General features: G+C 40.0%; 1 protein-coding gene across 3 annotated transcripts in view; it reads right to left on the bottom strand.

The window, feature by feature from the left end:
• bltp3b (bridge-like lipid transfer protein family member 3B) overlaps nucleotides 1-18,107 on the bottom strand; it is a 136,251-nt gene that overhangs the window by 33,114 nt on the left and 85,030 nt on the right. For 2 of the 3 annotated variants that reach the window (XM_078235478.1, XM_078235480.1), the window contains 5 exons: nucleotides 12,258-12,399; nucleotides 10,119-10,193; nucleotides 8,489-8,679; nucleotides 5,756-7,290; nucleotides 1,279-1,454 (listed from right to left, as the gene is read on the bottom strand). In XM_078235478.1, the coding sequence (XP_078091604.1) occupies nucleotides 1,279-1,454; nucleotides 5,756-7,290; nucleotides 8,489-8,679; nucleotides 10,119-10,193; nucleotides 12,258-12,399 (2,119 nt within the window). The remainder of the gene's footprint in view (nucleotides 1-1,278; nucleotides 1,455-5,755; nucleotides 7,291-8,488; nucleotides 8,680-10,118; nucleotides 10,194-12,257; nucleotides 12,400-18,107) is intronic. The other variant, XM_078235479.1, reaches the window with a different exon arrangement.

Below are 18,107 nucleotides of genomic sequence, written 5' to 3' on the forward strand. Positions count from 1 at the left end.
AAAACAAATAGGCTAGCTTAACGAACAATGTTTCATATTCTGGTGCATTCTTGCCGTGAAGTTGCAGACCTTTTTTTGCAAATTTGTAATCGAGATATAATGTGAAAAACATCACAGCTGGGAAAGGAAATGAACTGGCAGGATGGTGCATACTCTTGAGCTTTACATAATACAGGAATAAGAGACCACTTGCAAACACCTTAATGCAACATCAAGATAATGTTTTCATTTCTAAGACTGGGGTGAGTCCATTAAAGTAGTACATGAAATAAGAATCAACTGCTGGAAGGACTTTAAGTATCAACATGCAATTCTATCCTACTCCTGGTGTTAACAATTTCAGATGGTTGAATAAATATTAAACAATGAATCGGTGAGCTTTTTCACAACTCACCACCACGAATGAAATACAGATCATAATTTACAAATGTAATGTAAATCTTAATGTATAAACTGAATAACTGATGAGTTTCAGTGTCACAACCATCAAACTGTTTCTCACAGCCTTCCATTCTGATGCCATTATGAAATGAGAAAAACATTTAATGTGATGCAAACCTAACTAAAAACAGTTGCAATTGTTAAGTAAACTTTTATATTTTCCCAATGCTATAAAAACACAAGTGTTTAGCCATATATAAATAAACCCTGAACACATCACAATAAGTTTGGATCGAGATGGTTCAAATGGAACCACATTCAGACAATGACTCTACCAGTTGACTTGAGCAACAGTAAAACATTAAATTACTCTCTCGCCTTTTGACTTGAGTTAAAATTTTCAGGACATTTTCGTAATTTTTTAATGTTTGCGTGAAAGTAATCTGCTATGAATTCACAAAGAAACTGGTAACATAAAATGATGTTTTATTTGTGGTGGGTCAGAAAGAGATTTCTATTTTGTTGTAGTATTAATAAAGTAATCCTGACATGCAATGCTTCTTCTTTGAGAAGTAGCATAAACCATGAACAGGTACCTTTTAAATTAATCTACAAATGCAAATTTATAAGAGAAAGTTGCTGTGGCAAAATATAAAAATACAATTAAACTGGTAAACTTTGTTGGCATACAAAAAATACTGTGCACCTTTTATTTAAATATCATGCACATGTACAATACATTACTTTCAAAAATCTTATGGCAGTTAACTAAGCTTTCAGCGATTTGATCATATTGTGTAAATGTAGGCTTTATTTTAATTATCCGCATTGTGAAGCATTTGTCTACAATTTTTAAAAATTGAAACAGGAAGGTTTGAATTATAAAATGTGGCTTACCCTTTTCCAGCAAAAGGAGGCTTTCATTCCCATCACTCTCTAAGAACTGTTCCTCCAGCAGACTGCTGTCAACTGATATAGTATCCAGCGAGATCTGAGATGGGCTTCTCCTCACATTTTTACACACTACAGGATAGGTAGTCAAGGGGGGTTGTGCACGATCCTTCAATTTCCCACTAATTTGTGTGAGAAAATCAAAGTAAAGAATTTAGATGCTGGTTTACAGATGTCCCTTTTGTAAAAGCATATGAACATTACATTCTTTTCAAAAAAATAACTTGCCACAGATTGTTAAAAAATAGCTGCAACAGAAGTAAAAACTTCTGAACGTTTAAAAATAAATGTTTGTTATCTTATCCCCTTTTGAGGTTCCCATGCCATGTACTGTTCCTCAGTTAAAGGACCAGGCAGAAAACCCCCTGCTAGAACTCTTGGCAAGCTCCGAAGCGGTTACTATTATTCACCTCCTAGTCAGCAAGGTTATTTTCTGTCAAGTCAAAAACAGGACAAAGGTTCATAAGGGCAAGGCCTGGATTGGGATCTTGACTCACGCAGTAATGCTCATTTCCCTGAAACGAAACCTTACAGGAAGCCTTCATAATCACATAAAATACAACTTTTATACCTGCCAAGCCCAAACTGGATGTGTGATAAACTGCTCAAATCAAAACGTATGTGGAAAATCTATACCATACACCTATTCCACTAGGATTTCCAAATATACACTGTTTACAAAGACCTCATAACCTGAGCATCACAAACACAGTAGGAGCAATTAAGTGATGGCAATGACAAGTACTAAGTTGTTCCTAAAATGCACCGTCTAACCTTTGATTTTTTATTTAGTCACAAATAAATCCAACTTGGTTCCCAGGAGACTGTTCAGCCATTAATATACTCGTCACTTGAAGCACATCAGGAAAGTCAGTACATCACTATCTAAAATACTTTACCTTGTCACAAAGCAGTTCAACTCGAAAAAAATGAAAAAATATAAATCACAACGTGCCTGGCCTAAGTAGCAAGTGTAGTCAAAGTTAATTACTCGTGAAGAGCAAGTCAATGGAGGCTACTCTTGTGATCTCCATCTACCTGATTAAAGGAGACAAGAGCTCAGATTGCGTACAGGTCCATTGGTCACACTTTACACTGAGAAAAGTGCAGGTTGCAGCATAATGTACCAGGGAGCGGACGAATAAGATGGATTTTTTAAAAAAGTACGAAGTGTTGGAGATTCAAATCAACATAAATTGCTCAAGAACTTCCTGTTTTCAAAGTGACAGATATACAAAAAAAAAATCAAAAGCAAGTGAATTGTATATTGATTCCTTGCCCTTTTCAATTGTAATCTAATATCTACCCATCCAGAGTTCATCTAAAATAATTAAGAAATGGGGCTTCTGGTCTCAGCAATGTAAAGATGCCATCATCAAGGCAAGTGAATTGAGAAGTCACCCATCAAAAATACTGCCAATTCCTTTGCCCATACCCCAGAGGAACATACGCCTGAATGACATAGGTACACCTTCCTTTCCAGTATTAAATACTGGTGAAAGTGAGGGCCCATATTACTATTCACATCTGGAACTGCTTGCAAAACCCACAGAACTGCAAGTTGCTGCTCTGATTCTTCCTCCAGTGGGGCAGATGCACAAATGACACAGATACCCATCCTGTTTGTAGCAATGCTGCTGTCCCTTGGATTTGGGGTGGCATAAAACAATACAGACAGGCTTGTGGAAGACTTACTCTAGGACACTTGCACTGATTTAAGTCATTGACTCACCCACCATGAGCTTGCTAATCATTTCAGAAGACAACACTTCTCTCATTTTCTGTAACAACTGCATCCGATCATCTTCTAGAATACCTACATTCTCACTTCCACAATCATCAATAAAAACTGACAGAATCTTTATTTAATACAGGTATAAACGTTGTTCTCCTATAATAGTAGAGGGTTCAAGGTGAGGTTATAATAAAATGCCAACAGGAAGAGTACACAGATATGATTAATAAATTATCAATACGTCTGCCATACCACGAACCTCCACACTCCTTTGCTCTTGGGTAGTTCAATCTAATAAAATCCTCTATTTTCTTTTACATTATCTGTTAGCTTTTTATATATTCCTTTTGGGCCACTTTACTCATCTCTTATTTTCTTACTACATTTTCATTGCTGAATTTCTAGTCCTAGTTTTACTGAATATCTAAAGTAGGATGAATAAAAGGGTACCAGAAGATGAAATGTATTTGGATTTCCAAAAGTCAGTGAGGTGCCACATAAAAGGTTACTGCATGAGATAAAAAGTCATGATATATTAGCATGGAGAGAAGATTGGCTAACTAATAGGAAACAGAAAGTTGGGACAAATGGATCATTTTCAAGTTGGCAAGCTGTAACTAGTTGATTGCCACAGCTACGAATCCTGGAGCTTCAACTATGTGTGATCTACAATAATGACTTGAATGAATGTACAGAGTTTTGTAGCCAAATCCGCTGGCTGTCCAAAGATAGGTAGGAAAGCAAGTTGAGTAGGATACAAAAAGTCTGCAACGGGATACAGATAGGCTAAATGATTGGCAGATGGTACAGAGGGATCTGGATGCCCTTGTCCATGACTCTCAAAATGTTGGCATACAGGTACACCAAGTTGGAAGGCATATGGAATGTTGGCCTTGATTGAATGGGGGATGTAATATGAAAGTAAGTTAGTTTTGCTGCAGTTAAACCGGGCATTGGTGAAACTCCATCTGAAGTACTGGGTATAGTTTTGGTTTCCTTACTTAGAGGGATATACGTGCATTGGAAATACTTAAGAGAAGATTCACTAAGCTGATTCCTGTGGAATGAAGGGGTTGTCTTACGAGGAAAGGTGCAGCTGGTTGGGCCTATACTCATGGGAGTTTAAAAGATTGAGAGGTGCTCTTGTTGAAACATACAAGATTCTGAGGGGACTTGACAGGCTAGATGCCGAGAGGCTGCTTCCCTTTGTTGGGTGATCTAGAACTTGGGAGCAGTTTAAGAATAAGAGGTCTCCCATTGAAAGCAGAAATGAGGAAGGATTGTTTTTTCTCTGTCATTAATTTTTGGAATTCTCTTCCACACAGAGCAAAGAAACAAAGAACAATACAGCACAGGAACAGGCCCTTCGGCCCTCCAAGCCTGCACCGATCATGTGTTCTCAACTAGACCATCCGTTTGTATCCCTCTATTCCCAGTCTGTTCATGTGGCTATCTCGATAAGTCTTAAATGATCCTAGCGTGTCTGCCTCAACCACCTTGCTTGGTAGTGCATTCCTGGACCCACCACCCTCTGTGTAAAATACGTCCCCCGCATATCTGTATTGAACCTTGCCCCCCTGACCTTGAACTTGTGACCCCTTGCGTTTGTCATTTCTGACTTGGGAAAAAGCTTCCAACTGTTCACCCTATCTATGCCCTTCATAATTTTATAAACAAGCAGTGGTGGCTGGATCATTGATTATATTCAAGGTTGAGTTAGATAGATTTTTGGCCGTCAAGGGAATCAAGGGTTATGGGGACAGGCAGGAAAGTGAAGTACAGGGCACAAACAGATCAGGCATGATTTATTCTGTGGCAAAGCAGGCTCGATGGGCCAAATTACTTCCTCCTGCTCCTATTTTTTGTGATCCCTTAAGTTTAAGTTTAATGTTGGTCTATTTATCCACAGAAGTGTATTGATCCATGTACCCGCTTCTTGCCCTGTACAATTGTTCTGTATTTATCACTTTCATATTTGAAAATTTCCCATTGTTGACCATCATCGCCTTTGCTAACTTTTTGTATAACTTATCTCACCGATCCTGGCCTTTTCAAGTCTGACACCTATTGTTTATAGGTTTACTTCACCTAACCCATCAGCAGATATGTTATTTATTAATATTGTAAAGTTAAGTGCTCTGCACAAAGTGTCCACTAGAGAGAGCTCCACTGCTAATGTATAACTTTGAAACTAATACTTTTCAAATAAGTTAAACTGTATCTAAGCAAGAAAGTCAGACCTGGAATTGGCATTAAGATATAGACCAGAATAAAACTGCAGTTATTAGTTATAAGGGAAAGCACACTCAATATTGCAGCAATTATGATTTAGGTTTCATTTTAGCTTTAGATTTTGTGAACACAATAATCATTAAGGCTCCAGTACAGAGAACTTGAAAAGTGTGTTTTTTTCAAATATAACATTAATGCACTTCCGTCAGTCCAGAAGTGGAATTTGGATAATCCCTTGCTCTCTGGATGCTAAAGAATTGCAATGTCTAACATTAAGCAATATTTTTACTCCATAAACAGGGGAATATAACAAGGAGCAAGAAAAAGGTACCAAGAGCTATAGACTGTGCCAAAAATGAAATTAATACTAACCCATAATAGAACTGCGGTACGGTCATGCATTATCCTAAATTGCCTTCAAACAATGATAAATGTTGACTTCAAATAGCTGCATACCTTGATACCGACTGAGGTAACACCAACTTTGTTGAAGGTGGTGCTTCTTTACTGTAATCAAAGTTTCGCAAGGGATTGTCTTGGTCACATTTTAAATCACTTAATGAATCTATGGTTCCATTTTTTTTGTTTTGAAAAGTACTCGATACTTCCTCTTGATAATTTTCCTTACACAAAGGAGGAATACTGCATTCAATTCTGCTTATTGTGTAAACATTCAGTGGATCCATGCTTTGAGAAACATCGAGATCCTTAAGATCTGAAATCTTTGCGACTTCACCAGGCTGCTTTTTATCTTCCAAATGAGTTCCGTCAATATTTTCAGAGATACCCGATGATACTGGAAATTGAGTAACAATGCCATCGAGAGAGGATCCTGATGTCATTCCTTTTATCAAAGCTGAGTCACTGTATGATTTAGAAAGCAAAGGGTCCATAGGCTCAACAGTACTTTTGTCTATATTTTCAGTTTCAGTATTTTGTGATTCATTAAGTGTTTTTCTGCTGATATGGTCAGTTCGTGAATCATCACTTGGTACTTCATTCTCAGCTGCCAGAGTTTCTCTACTTTCAGAAGGTGAAAGGTCAGATTCTGTCGGACTCCTGTTTTCTGCTGCAGCCTTGCTATTTGACCCAGATTGAGGCAATGGATGAAGCATTAAAGCTACTTCAGCACTTTTAATTGCCAACCCAATACAAACTTTTGCCTGCTCCACTGGCTCTCCAGTCACCTTCTCTATGTTCCTCTGAAATTGTTCCTGAAGCCTTTTTATCGACTGTTGAAGGCGGAGCATGAAGCAGTACTGATGGTGATTAACCTGCAAGCTCACATGCTTTTGAGTATGTACAAGAACTTGTATATCTGCATCTGAAGACTGCAAGGATTTCAAAGATCCAGCAGCACCATCTAAAGAATTTGATCGTCCTAGTCCATTGGCAGGTGGCTCGGATTCTGTACTATAATACTCCCTCAAGAGTTTTTTCCGTTGCAAACGGAGGCTCAAGTCACTGGATTCACTTTTAGATATTTGAGGGGCAGGCTGTCTGGGTGTCAGGAAAGATTCTTGTGATTTTGCAAATCTATTGGGTTGACAAACCCAGATAGAAAGAGGGAAAGAATCAACACATCCCACAGGTCTTCCTTTCCCACTCTTCATTCCTTCATAGTCAATCCAAAACTGAGAAAAGTGTATGGCCCACACGTCCGTTGCAGCAAAAGTTTTCAACGCGTTTGTACTCAACTTTGGAGTAACTAATCCCTTATAAACATCATGCAATTTAGTGTCCTGTTCATGGGCATGCCTTTGAAATACAGGATGCAATACATTGAAACTTTTTGTTGTTTTGGGAAAGGTTGTGAATGTTTTGTTAAAAAAGCTTTCATCTTTGAACTCCTGTAGCATGGCTTCCAAGTCGCTCCGCGTACACTTGGGTGAGTGCCTTGTATTTGTAGCTATTACCTCTGCTGTCTGAATAGAAATTGATTGTGGACGGTCTTGATGATCATCAGGTCTTTTGTCAGTTGGAACAATAAACTGATACAAGACAAAGATATTTTCAAAATTAAAAAAAAACAAATAAAAGCAGCTAATAACAATTTAATGTTTTAATATGCTGCATTTACATAGTACTTCTAGAACTATTTTATAAAGTCAAGCTTCCATTACTTTGCATGCAGTGTTATAAGGTGCATAAATTTGATTAGGACTTTGATTGCACAGGGATGAGGGGTGGCGTTACAGATTGGCTGGGCTGAATAGCCAGCCTACGATTTATAACTTGCATAAGTATTAACATTTTGATTGCCTGGCTAATGCCAGAAATAGTATGACTATCAAAAAAATCTAGGAATTTTCTTATCATTCTCAATTTTGTATTTGCAGTACATTAGTCGTGAAGTGGGCAATAAGAGCACCATAACAATCATCTTGTATAAATGGCATCCATGGTCTCTTCATGGTCGCACAGTGGTTAGCACTGCTGCCTCACAGCGCCAGGGACCCGGGTTCAATTCCGGCCTCGGAGTTTGTCTGTGTAGAGTTTGCACATTCTCCCCGTGTTGCGTGGGTTTCCTCTGGGTGCTCCAGTTTCCTCCCACAGTCCAAAAATATGTGGGTTAGGTGGATTGGCCATGCTAAATTGACCCTAGTGTCAGGGGGATTAGCAGGGTAAATATGTGGGGTTCCAGGGATAGAGCCTGGGTGGGATTGTGGTCGGTGCAGACTCGATGGGCCGAATGGCCTCCTTCTGCACTGTAGGGATTCTATGATTTCTTGATGAGGAGAATGCAACAACTTACATACAATAACTTTTAAATAGTTAATGGTCAACCCAGTTATCACAAGAGTGTCCGTATACTGTATTTTGTTGACCTTTCTACTTTTGGATATTACTTCTACATCAATTATGGACAGTAGTTTTCGTTAACACACAGCCTAGACATCCACAGAACTTGATGGATACCTGTTTGCCAGCCAAACGTGAAAGGTTATCCTCCAGTTTAAGTTCATACTGATTCAGTTTTTTTGGATTATTTTCAAATTTTAAAAGTATAAAGGCGAAAACCATATATACACATAATAAACTGGACAACACTGATCTTGAAATTAAGCCATGGTATAATAGCATTAAAAAGATTCCACTGGGAGAAATAAATTGCAGGTCTATGCATTAAAGAAATAATGTCCCACAGATTAATTTTAAGGTTACTGGCCTTCAGCTGCAATGTGATACCTTGAGCATCAGTCCATCGATTCGTACGTCAACATGTTCATCCTCTTTCCCACTATCAAGTTTGTAGATAGCTGTGAACTGTTTCAAACTCTGCTGCAGGTCTAATATAAACTGGTTCAACCACAACATGCTCCTGGTATCAAGAGTGAACTGTAGTGCATTCATCTGTGCGTAAAGATTAGGGCAAGGAACTGCAAACAGGAATGTATACATACTTTAGTAAAAAATTGAAGAGTTAAGTAATAAGATTATCAATATCAAAGGCAATACCCATTGTACTGATTTCCTACACAATGAAGGATAATTTTGGAGTCATATAAATATCAAGAGAATATTGATGATTACAAAAGTTGGTGAGTAGTTCGAATCAATGAAGACTGACTCGACAGGGTAAAGAAGAAAACTTCAAGTAAAATGAGTTTTACCATAACAAAATTGAGGCAGAATGTATTTATTCCATTTCTGTGCTTGATTTAATAGCAAAGTAATTTATCGAGCTCGGAAAATCAAATGGAGAGAGTCAGGGTTTTCACCAGTGATTTGCCAAGATGCCATGATTTGCCATTTCTAATATTGTAATCAAATGCACTGTGTTTTGCACATTTATGTCTACCTTTTCAATAGTATTAAATTGGATTAAATTATAGCATTTTTGTTAATTAAAAGCATGCATTCAAATTCAACTAAAGCTTGTAAGATTTACAAAGTTTTAACAAAGTTTTAAATGCCAATTTTAGAGATAGTGGCAAGTAGAGATAAAATGGTGAAAAAGTTGAGGTTATGCGAGTCTTTTTTACATTTAGGTATAATAAATGTTTGTAAAGATTTAATATTTTTTCCATTATTTGAGCAGAACCTAGAATTTAAGATTTTAAAATCTGTCCCATATACCATTTAGTTTTATAGAAAAAGCAGCATTTTATCTCCATCTAATGAAACTGAAGATAGAATGTTAAAAATTTTCTGCAATTTACTCTGACTGAGACCAGGAACTGCAAATTTTATTTGAGTGGAATATTTTGGATTGAAAGATTCTGTTAGCAATCAGTAATGCCGGAGGTTTAATTTTTCTTTAAATCTTAAACCTTTCTTCACTTTAAATGATCTTTCAATTACACAAAATAATATATCAATTTGTTGGGCTTGATTTAGTCTTTGCTCAAACATATGATCTGAATATAATGTCAAAATATTTAACAATTACCAAGAACTTTTCTGATATATATCTAAACTAAGTCATTATGCCAAATTAGTTTCAAGACCACAATACATTGATTAAAATATAAAACTTGTTATTCTTCTTTACAATCTGCATATAAAAAGTTTACTTCAAGTTCTAAAAACGGGCATTCAATGTTACCTAGCACAATAAATTCAGTATACTCTATCTTAGCATAACGCCTTGGTGTAAGTGTGATATTCATGCCTTAAGCCTTTAATGTTTGCAAGCAGTCAGCAAAAATACTACCTGGTGAAAACCCACAGAAAATTTCAATTAAGCACCTTATTTATTCTTCCAGATGTGATTCAAGGAATGTCATGCAAAGTCAATGAATGACAAGGTTGTGTGATTTTGACAATCACCCCCACCAAAAGCCAACGACTTTAGAGATAATGATAATACTGTAACCTGTACAGGAAAGAAGATCAAGTACAGAACTCTGATGTTGGTTCTTGTCCAACCTGTTCAACACATTCCATAAGGCTATAATGCAAGACCACAAGAATGAATTTCAATAAAAGCCAACAATCCATGTTTACGAATACTTTTCAAAGTAAAGTTAATAAGGAATTTTAATGAAAGGATACTAGTCAGCAGTTACGCATGTCGGAAATGCTAGACAACATTACGGTGGTAATTTACATTTCCCAATAAATGTTACCTATTGTTGCACTATTTTGCAAATACACTTTTATCTTAATCCATGTTACAGGATATTTATGAAATTTGACAGGTACAAGTCTTTTAAGGTTTTAAGTTCTTTTCACCTCCCTGGTGAAATACCTGACCACATTTAGAACATAAGAACTAGAAGCAGGAGTAGGCCATCTGGCCCCTCCAACCTGCTCCGCCATTCAATAAGATCATGGCTGATCATTTTGTGGACTCAGCTCCACTTACCCGCTCGCTCAACATAACCCTCAATTCCTTTACTGTTCAAAAATTTATCTATCCTTGCCTTAAAAACATTCATTGAGGTAGCCTCAACTGCTTCACTGGGCAGGGAATTCCACAGATTCACAACCCTTTGTGTGAAGAAGTTCCTCCTCAACTCAGTCCTAAATCTGCTTCCCCTTATTTTGACGCTATGCCCTCTAGTTCTAGTTTCACTCGCCAGTGGAAACAACTTCCCTGCTTCTATCTTATCTATTCCCTTCATAATCTTATATGTTTCTATAAGATCTCCCCTCATTCTTCTGAATTCCAATGAGTATAGCCCCAGTTTACCCCATATTAATTCAATTTTCACTGCCCAGAAGAGAATATTTTCACTCAAATAGTCCAATCGCTGCCATAAAATCTGCTGAACACATTGATGGTACAATATTGACATTCATACACTCTAAAGTGGAAAATATTTAGAGTTTAAGTACATATTTTCAGGTTTCTACACTCAAATGTTTTCACAGTTTTTAATATTTGAAATGAAGTGGATCATTCACATCACACAAGTATTGGCAGCATACAAAATAATCCAACACGATAGAATACAACCACTGACAGCATGATGAAATTGCTCTTATATTTCTGGGTACCAACAGTTTAAGTCATTAGCAAGAGTGTTACTTTAATTGGCAGAATTTAAAGGCAACGTAGCAGAACAGCTACAATATCCAGTATCTCCTAGTTATGTAGGACAAACACTTTATGACAATTAAAAATAGATCGTATTATACAACATGTTTCAATTTTCTTTACGAAAGCAGGAGATGTTTGAAGAACGCACGGACGTAAACTGCATGCCTCTTCGGAGCAACTGAGAGGTACTGCAAAATAAATTATAGTGCATTGTCTTGGACAGTCAGAAGTGAGATGAAGGGGGTTACATTAATGTTCAAGGGTGCGAACTTGCATAAAAATTCTTCTAAGCTATTTTTCCACTGGCTAAACTTGCTATGAAATAATAGGTAGTGCTAGTAGTGGCTGATGGGTTCTCCGAAATAAGTCCTGAAAAGCATCCTCAAAATTGACAAAGCATTATAATGTAGTTGGCAACTGAACTAGCAGACCGTAGCAAGAATTCATCCACATGAAATTTTGAAAAAAAAATGTAACACCCTTTTTAACCTCGGGTCTCGTACTTTTTATAAAAAAGCTTGAAGGTATGCTCGTATGAAATCACAGACTTTATCCAAGATAAATACCCCAGCTCCAAAAGCCATACAAAGGTAGATGGAAATCTTACTGAACCCCTCAACGATCAGGCAATGGTGTGAACTGGCAATATTTGATATCTGCAGAAGTAACTTGTCAGTTGGCATCATCTTACAGTTATTTCAACTTCAAAGATGCCTCACCTACCTTCCCCTCTCCAATCTAAAACTAAACAGTGCAAGCACTTCAGAGTGCAAATTATTTTCATCCAACATAAAAGGCTAGGAATTGGCCATGGAAGGAGCATTCATGATGGGTTTAAATGGGTGATAATCAGCTCAGGATCCTTCCACCACTTTCCCACTATTCCCCAAAGGAAAAAAACGGTGTGTGAGAGAAGATAAGCTAAAAAAAAGTTAATATAATATATACTAGTTTAATACAAACTCTTACTAGGGAAATCTTTTCCATCCGGAAAATAATATTCAGTGAATTCAATATGAATAGCTGACATCTCTGTTGGAAGATATAATGACTTCTTGTTGCAGCAGATCATTGCTTTTGGGGAATCTCGACGCTGATCTGCTGTAGAAACCTGCAGAAAGAATAAAGTGAGGAATTTTATGAAGTTATCCAAAGAGTGATATCAACAGTACCATAAAGCATCAGAGCACCAAAAATCTGATTTCAAAATCCCACAACACCAAGCTGTGAATCTGAACAAATAAAAATAATAGTTTGTGGACTAACACCAGAAAATCATCATGACAGTTCCCTACTCTGGGCTACGTGTGATTCCAGTTCATGCCATGTGGTTGACTCATTATACCCTTGGGGTACTTAGTAATGGCCAATAAATACTACTTGCCAATGTCGCCCACATTTGAAGACAAAAAAAATATTTAAGTTCTAATATTGAGGCCAATCAGTGCTTAGAGAGAGCAAGTCAGCATATTCTATAAATAGTCAGTCTTATAAAAATCACAAAAACAGCGTCCAAGGTGTAAATGTATTTTGGAAGTTATGGTCTACAACCCGTGAACTTCTTCATGTTCAGTGATGGCTATATAACAGAGAACTCCTACTCTGCCTGGAAACATTGTTTAGAGCCTCTCAAATATACAAAAGGTTATTGTCGAATTAAGATTTTGCAATTTATGCCTCAAAGATGCTCATTGTTCCATTGGAGCAAGCAGAGAGGGAGTGATCTGTGGCAGGAGTGCTGGTGAGAGATTTATTTATTTAGTCAATTAGTGTGTTTTTTTTGCCTTTATTTTTGTAGTAGTATTTTTCTTAATTTTAAACTGAAAACCGGAAGTGGGCTGCTAAGGAGTCTGGGAAGGGTTTTTTTAAGCGCGCAAAGTATAAAAGATAGGCTGTAGTATACAGCGGGCAGCGTCGGGAGCGGGCAGTGGAGTGAGCAGGGAGCAGAGTGTGAGCTATAAGGGCTTTGGCTCACAGGGCTTCGGGGGACAGGGCGAGCAGGGGTGAGTTTTTAATTTCTTATTTACTTTTCTCGGTGTACCTTGGTATAAAGGGGCAAATATGAGTGTAAAGCCAGTGTGTTGTTCCCAGTGTAGGGTGTGGGAGGTCCTGGAGGCACCTGGCCTCCCGGACATCCACATCTGTGAGGGGTGTGTCGAGCTGCGGTTCCTGAGGGACCGTGTTAAGGAGCTGGAACTGCAGCTCGAGGATCTTAGGCTGTTAAGGGAGAATGAGGAGGTGATAGACAAGAGCTATCATCAGATGGTCACTCCAGGGCCACGGGTGGAGGCCAAGTGGGTGACGGCCAGGAAGGGTAAATCTCGGGTGATTGAGAGCACCCCGGTGGATGTGCCCCTACACAACAAGTACTCCTGCCTGAGTACTGCTGGGGGGGACAGCCCGCCTGGGGGAAGCAGCAGTGGCCATGTCTCCGGAGTGGAGTCCGGCCCTGTAACTCAGAGGGCTAAGGAAAAGAGGAGGAAGGTAGTGTTAATCGGGGACTCGACAGTAAGGGGGTCGGACAGGCGTTTTTGCGGAGGCAGGCGGGAGTCTCGGATGGTGGTCTGCCTCCCTGGGGCCAGGATCCAGGATGTCGCTGGTCGACTCCCAGAAATCCTGAGGGGGAGGGAGAGGAGCCAGAGGTAGCGGTACATATTGGTACCGCTGATGTGGGAAGGAAGGAGGAAGGGGGAATGGGTCATGAAAAGAGAGTATAGGGAATTAGGGAGACAGCTGAGAAGGAGGAAAGCAAAAGGTAGTAATCTCAGGATTGCTGCCTGTGCCACGGGAAGGTGAGGGCAGGAATGGAGTGAGGTGGAGGATGAATGTGTGGCTGAGGGACTGGTGCATGGGGCAGGGATTCAGGTTCCTGGACCACTGGGGCCTCTTTAGGGGCAGGTGTGACCTGTACACAAAAAACGGGTGGCACTTGAATCCCAGGGGGACCAATATCCTGGCAGGAAGATTGTCTAAGGCTACTGGGGAGAGTTTAAACTAGATAGGTTGGGGGGAGGGGATTAAGACGAGGTGACTGGGAGCGAGGAAGTTAGCTCGCAAACAGAGAAGGGTTTTAGACGGTGCAAGAGGGAGGATGGACGGGGGATAGAGAAGGGGAGAACTCAGACCAAAGGATTGAGATGTGTTTACTTTAATGCCAGGAGTATAGTGAATAAAGGGGATGAGCTCAGAGCGTGGATTGATGCCTGGAAGTGTGATGTGGTGGCCATTACGGAGACTTGGATGTCTCAGGGACAGGACTGGATACTACAGGTGCCGGGATTCAGATGTTTCAGGAAGGACAGGGAGGGAGGCAAGAGAGGAGGTGGAGTAGCACTGCTGATCAGGAATAGTGTCACAGCTGTAGAGAAGGTGTATGCTGTGGAGGGATTGTCTATAGAGTCTCTGTGGGTGGAAGTTCGGAGTGGGAAGGGGTCGATCACTTTGCTGGGAGTTTTCTATAGGCCGCCCAATAGTGACAGGCAGGTGGAGAAGCAGATAGGGAAACAGATCCTGGAGAGTTGCAATAATAGCAGAGTTGTTGTGATGGGAGACTTTAATTTCCCAAACATAGATTGGAATATCCCAAGGGTAAGGGGATTGGATGGGGAGGAGTTCGTTAGGTGTGTTCAGGAGGGTTTCCTGACACAGCATATGGACAAGCCTGCAAGAGGAGAGGCTTCACTTGATCTGATGCTGACCAATGAACCTGGACAGGTGTCAGATCTCTCAGTGGGAGAGCATCTTGGGGATAGTGATCATAACTCTATCTCCTTTATGCTTGCATTGGAAAAAGAGAGGATCAGGCAAGCTAAGAAAGCGTTTATATGGAGTAAGGGGAAATATGAAGACATGAGGCAGCAAATTAGAGGAGTAAATTGGAAGGAGGTATTCTCGGGGAAATCTACTGAAGAGAGGTGGACGTTTTTCAAGGAATGTCTGTCTAGGGTTCTACAGGACAATGTTCCAAGCAGACAGGGAGGAGTTGGTAGGTTAAAGGAACCGTGGTGCATGAAAGCTGTGCGGGACCTAGTCGAGAAGAAAAGGAAAGCGTGCAAAAGGTTCAGAGAGCTTGGCGAAGATAGGGATCTAGATGAGTATACGGCTTGTAGGAAGGGACTAAAGAAGGAAATTAGGAGAGCCAGAAGGGGTCACAAGAAGGCCTTGGCAAGTAAAATTAAGGAAAACCCTAAGGCATTCTATAATTATGTGAAGAGTAAAAGGATGAGTCGTGAAGGAATAGGGCCTATAAAAGGTGAAGGCAGGAAAATCAGTACAGAACCAGTAGAAATGGCAGAGGTGCTTAATGAGTATTTTGCCTCGGTTTTCACAGAGGAGAAGGACATGGGTGGATGTACTGTGGGCTTGCGGTGGACTGAAAAGATTGAGTATGTGGACTTTAACAAAGAGGTTGTGCTGGAATCTTTGAATGGCATCAAGATAGATAAGTCGCCGGGTCCGGATGGGATGTACCCCAGGTTACTGTGGGAGGCGAGAGAAGAGATTGCAGAGCCTCTGGCGATGATCTTTGCGTCGTCGATGGAGACGGGAGAGGTGCCGGAGGATTGGAGGATTGCGGATGTGGTTCCTATTTTCAAGAAGGGGAATAGGGATAGCCCAGGAAATTACCGACCGGTGAGTCTAACCTCAGTGGTTGGTAAGCTGATGGAGAAGATCCTGAGGGTCAAGATTTATGAGCATTTAGAGAGGTTTAGTATGCTCAAGAATACTCAGCATGGCTTTGTCAAAGGCAGATCGTGCCTTACGAGCCTGGTGGAGTTCTTCGAAAATGTGACTAAACACATTGACAAAGGGAAAGCGATAGATGTGGTTTATATGGATTTTAGCAAGGCGTTCGATAAGGTCCCCCATGCAAGGCTTCTAGAAAAAGTGAGAGGGCATGGGATCCAAGGGGCTGCTGCCCTGTGGATCCAGAACTGGCTTGCCCAAAGGAGGCAGAGAGTGTGTATAGATGGGTCTTTTTCTAAATGGAGGTCAGTCACCAGTGGTGTGCCCCAGGGATCTGTTCTGGGACCCTGGCTTTTGTCATTTTCATAAATGACCTGGATGAGGAAGTGGAGGGATGGGTTGGTAAGTTTGCCGACGACACGAATGTTGGTGGGGTTGTGGATAGTCTGGAGGGATGTCAGAAGTTACAGAGGGACATAGATAGGATGCAAGACTGGGCGGAGAAGTGGCAGATGGACTTCAACCCAGATAAATGCGTAGTGGTCCATTTTGGCAGGTCAAATGGGATGAAGGAGTACAATATAAAGGGAAAGACTCTTAGTACTGTAGAGGATCAGAAGGACCTTGGGGTCCGGGTCCATAGGACTCTAAAATCGGCCCTGCAGGTGGAGGAGGTGGTTAAGAAGGCGTATGGTGTGCTAGCCTTTATCAATCGAGGGATTGAGTTTAGGAGTCCGGGGATAATGATGCAGCTATATAAGACCCTCGTCAGACCCCACTTGGAGTACTGTGCTCAGTTCTGGTCGCCTCATTACAGGAAGGATGTGGAAAAGATTGAAAGGGTGCAGAGGCGATTTACAAGGATGTTGCCTGGATTGAGTGGCATGCCTTATGAGGGAGCTTGGTCTTTTCTCCTTGGAGAGACGTCGGATGAGAGGAGACCTAATAGAGGTATATAAGATGTTGAGAGGCATGGACTCTCAGAGGCTTTTTCCCAGGGTGGAATTGGCTGCTGCGAGAGGACACAGGTTTAAGGTGCTGGGGTGTAGGTACAGGGGAAATGTTAGGGGGAAGTTTTTCACACAGAGGGTGGTGGGCGAGTGGTGGAGGCAAACTCAATAGGGTCTTTTAAGAGACTCCTGGATGAGTACATGGGACTTAATAGGATGGAGGGTTAGAGGAAGGACTAGAAGGTAGGGATATGTTCGGCACAACTTGTGGGGCCGAAAGGCCTGTTTTGTGCTGTAGTTTTCTATGTTTAGATGTTACAAATGTTAACGTAATCACAAATTCTTAAATTCATGTAGAATCCAACATTTCAGTGTTTGCATTCTTGCTTGCTACTGCTGTTTATTATGTTTTTATCATTTTCTTTAAAATATGAAATTTGAGTGTACCCGACATCTGGATTGATGCTGAAATGTGATGGACACTCAGAGTAAATCAGCATATATGCCATGTTCTGAAAGAACAAGTGTTATGTATTGAATGTATAATACAAGGCCTGCTGCTAATGTGCAGCTGGGTCTTTTAAAAGCCACAAGACATAATTGTTAAGTAAACAGAGCCTATTGCTTATTCAATGAACTACTGTAGGGATTTCTGATGAAGGGTCATCAACTTGAAACTTGCTTCTCTCTCCACTGATGCTGCCTCATCTGATTTGCTATTTCCAGTATTTTGTTTTATTTCATAAGCACACCATCAACAGTATTTTGCTTTTATCTGGTTATTCTACTATGGAATCACCTTCTATCTCACCCTTAAAGATAAAATTCCTTCCCCCACCATTTCTAAAAAACAAACAATGCCACTGCTGACCCTGCAACCATCAATTTGCCTCGCCAACAGATAATGACCATGGTTCTAATTTTTATAATTGTGTTTATTAACCCCAAATCAATTTACTTATCTCAGAATCTGTGGCATATATCCATTAACCTGTGTGAGGAAAAAAATGTTTTCAACTCTAAACTTGTTCAAGACATATGAATTTCGTACTTCAGTATCAGTTGGGAGTATAAAGCACAAGAGGGCATTATCTTAAAAGTACAGCTAGCCCATTTAGGAGTGAAATCACAAATAACTTTTTCCACATTATTGCTCATGAAAATTTGGAAGTCTCTCCACCAA

This window comes from Mustelus asterias, chromosome 19 (genome assembly GCF_964213995.1).
Source record: "Mustelus asterias chromosome 19, sMusAst1.hap1.1, whole genome shotgun sequence".
In the NCBI taxonomy this organism is placed as follows: domain Eukaryota; kingdom Metazoa; phylum Chordata; class Chondrichthyes; order Carcharhiniformes; family Triakidae; genus Mustelus; species Mustelus asterias.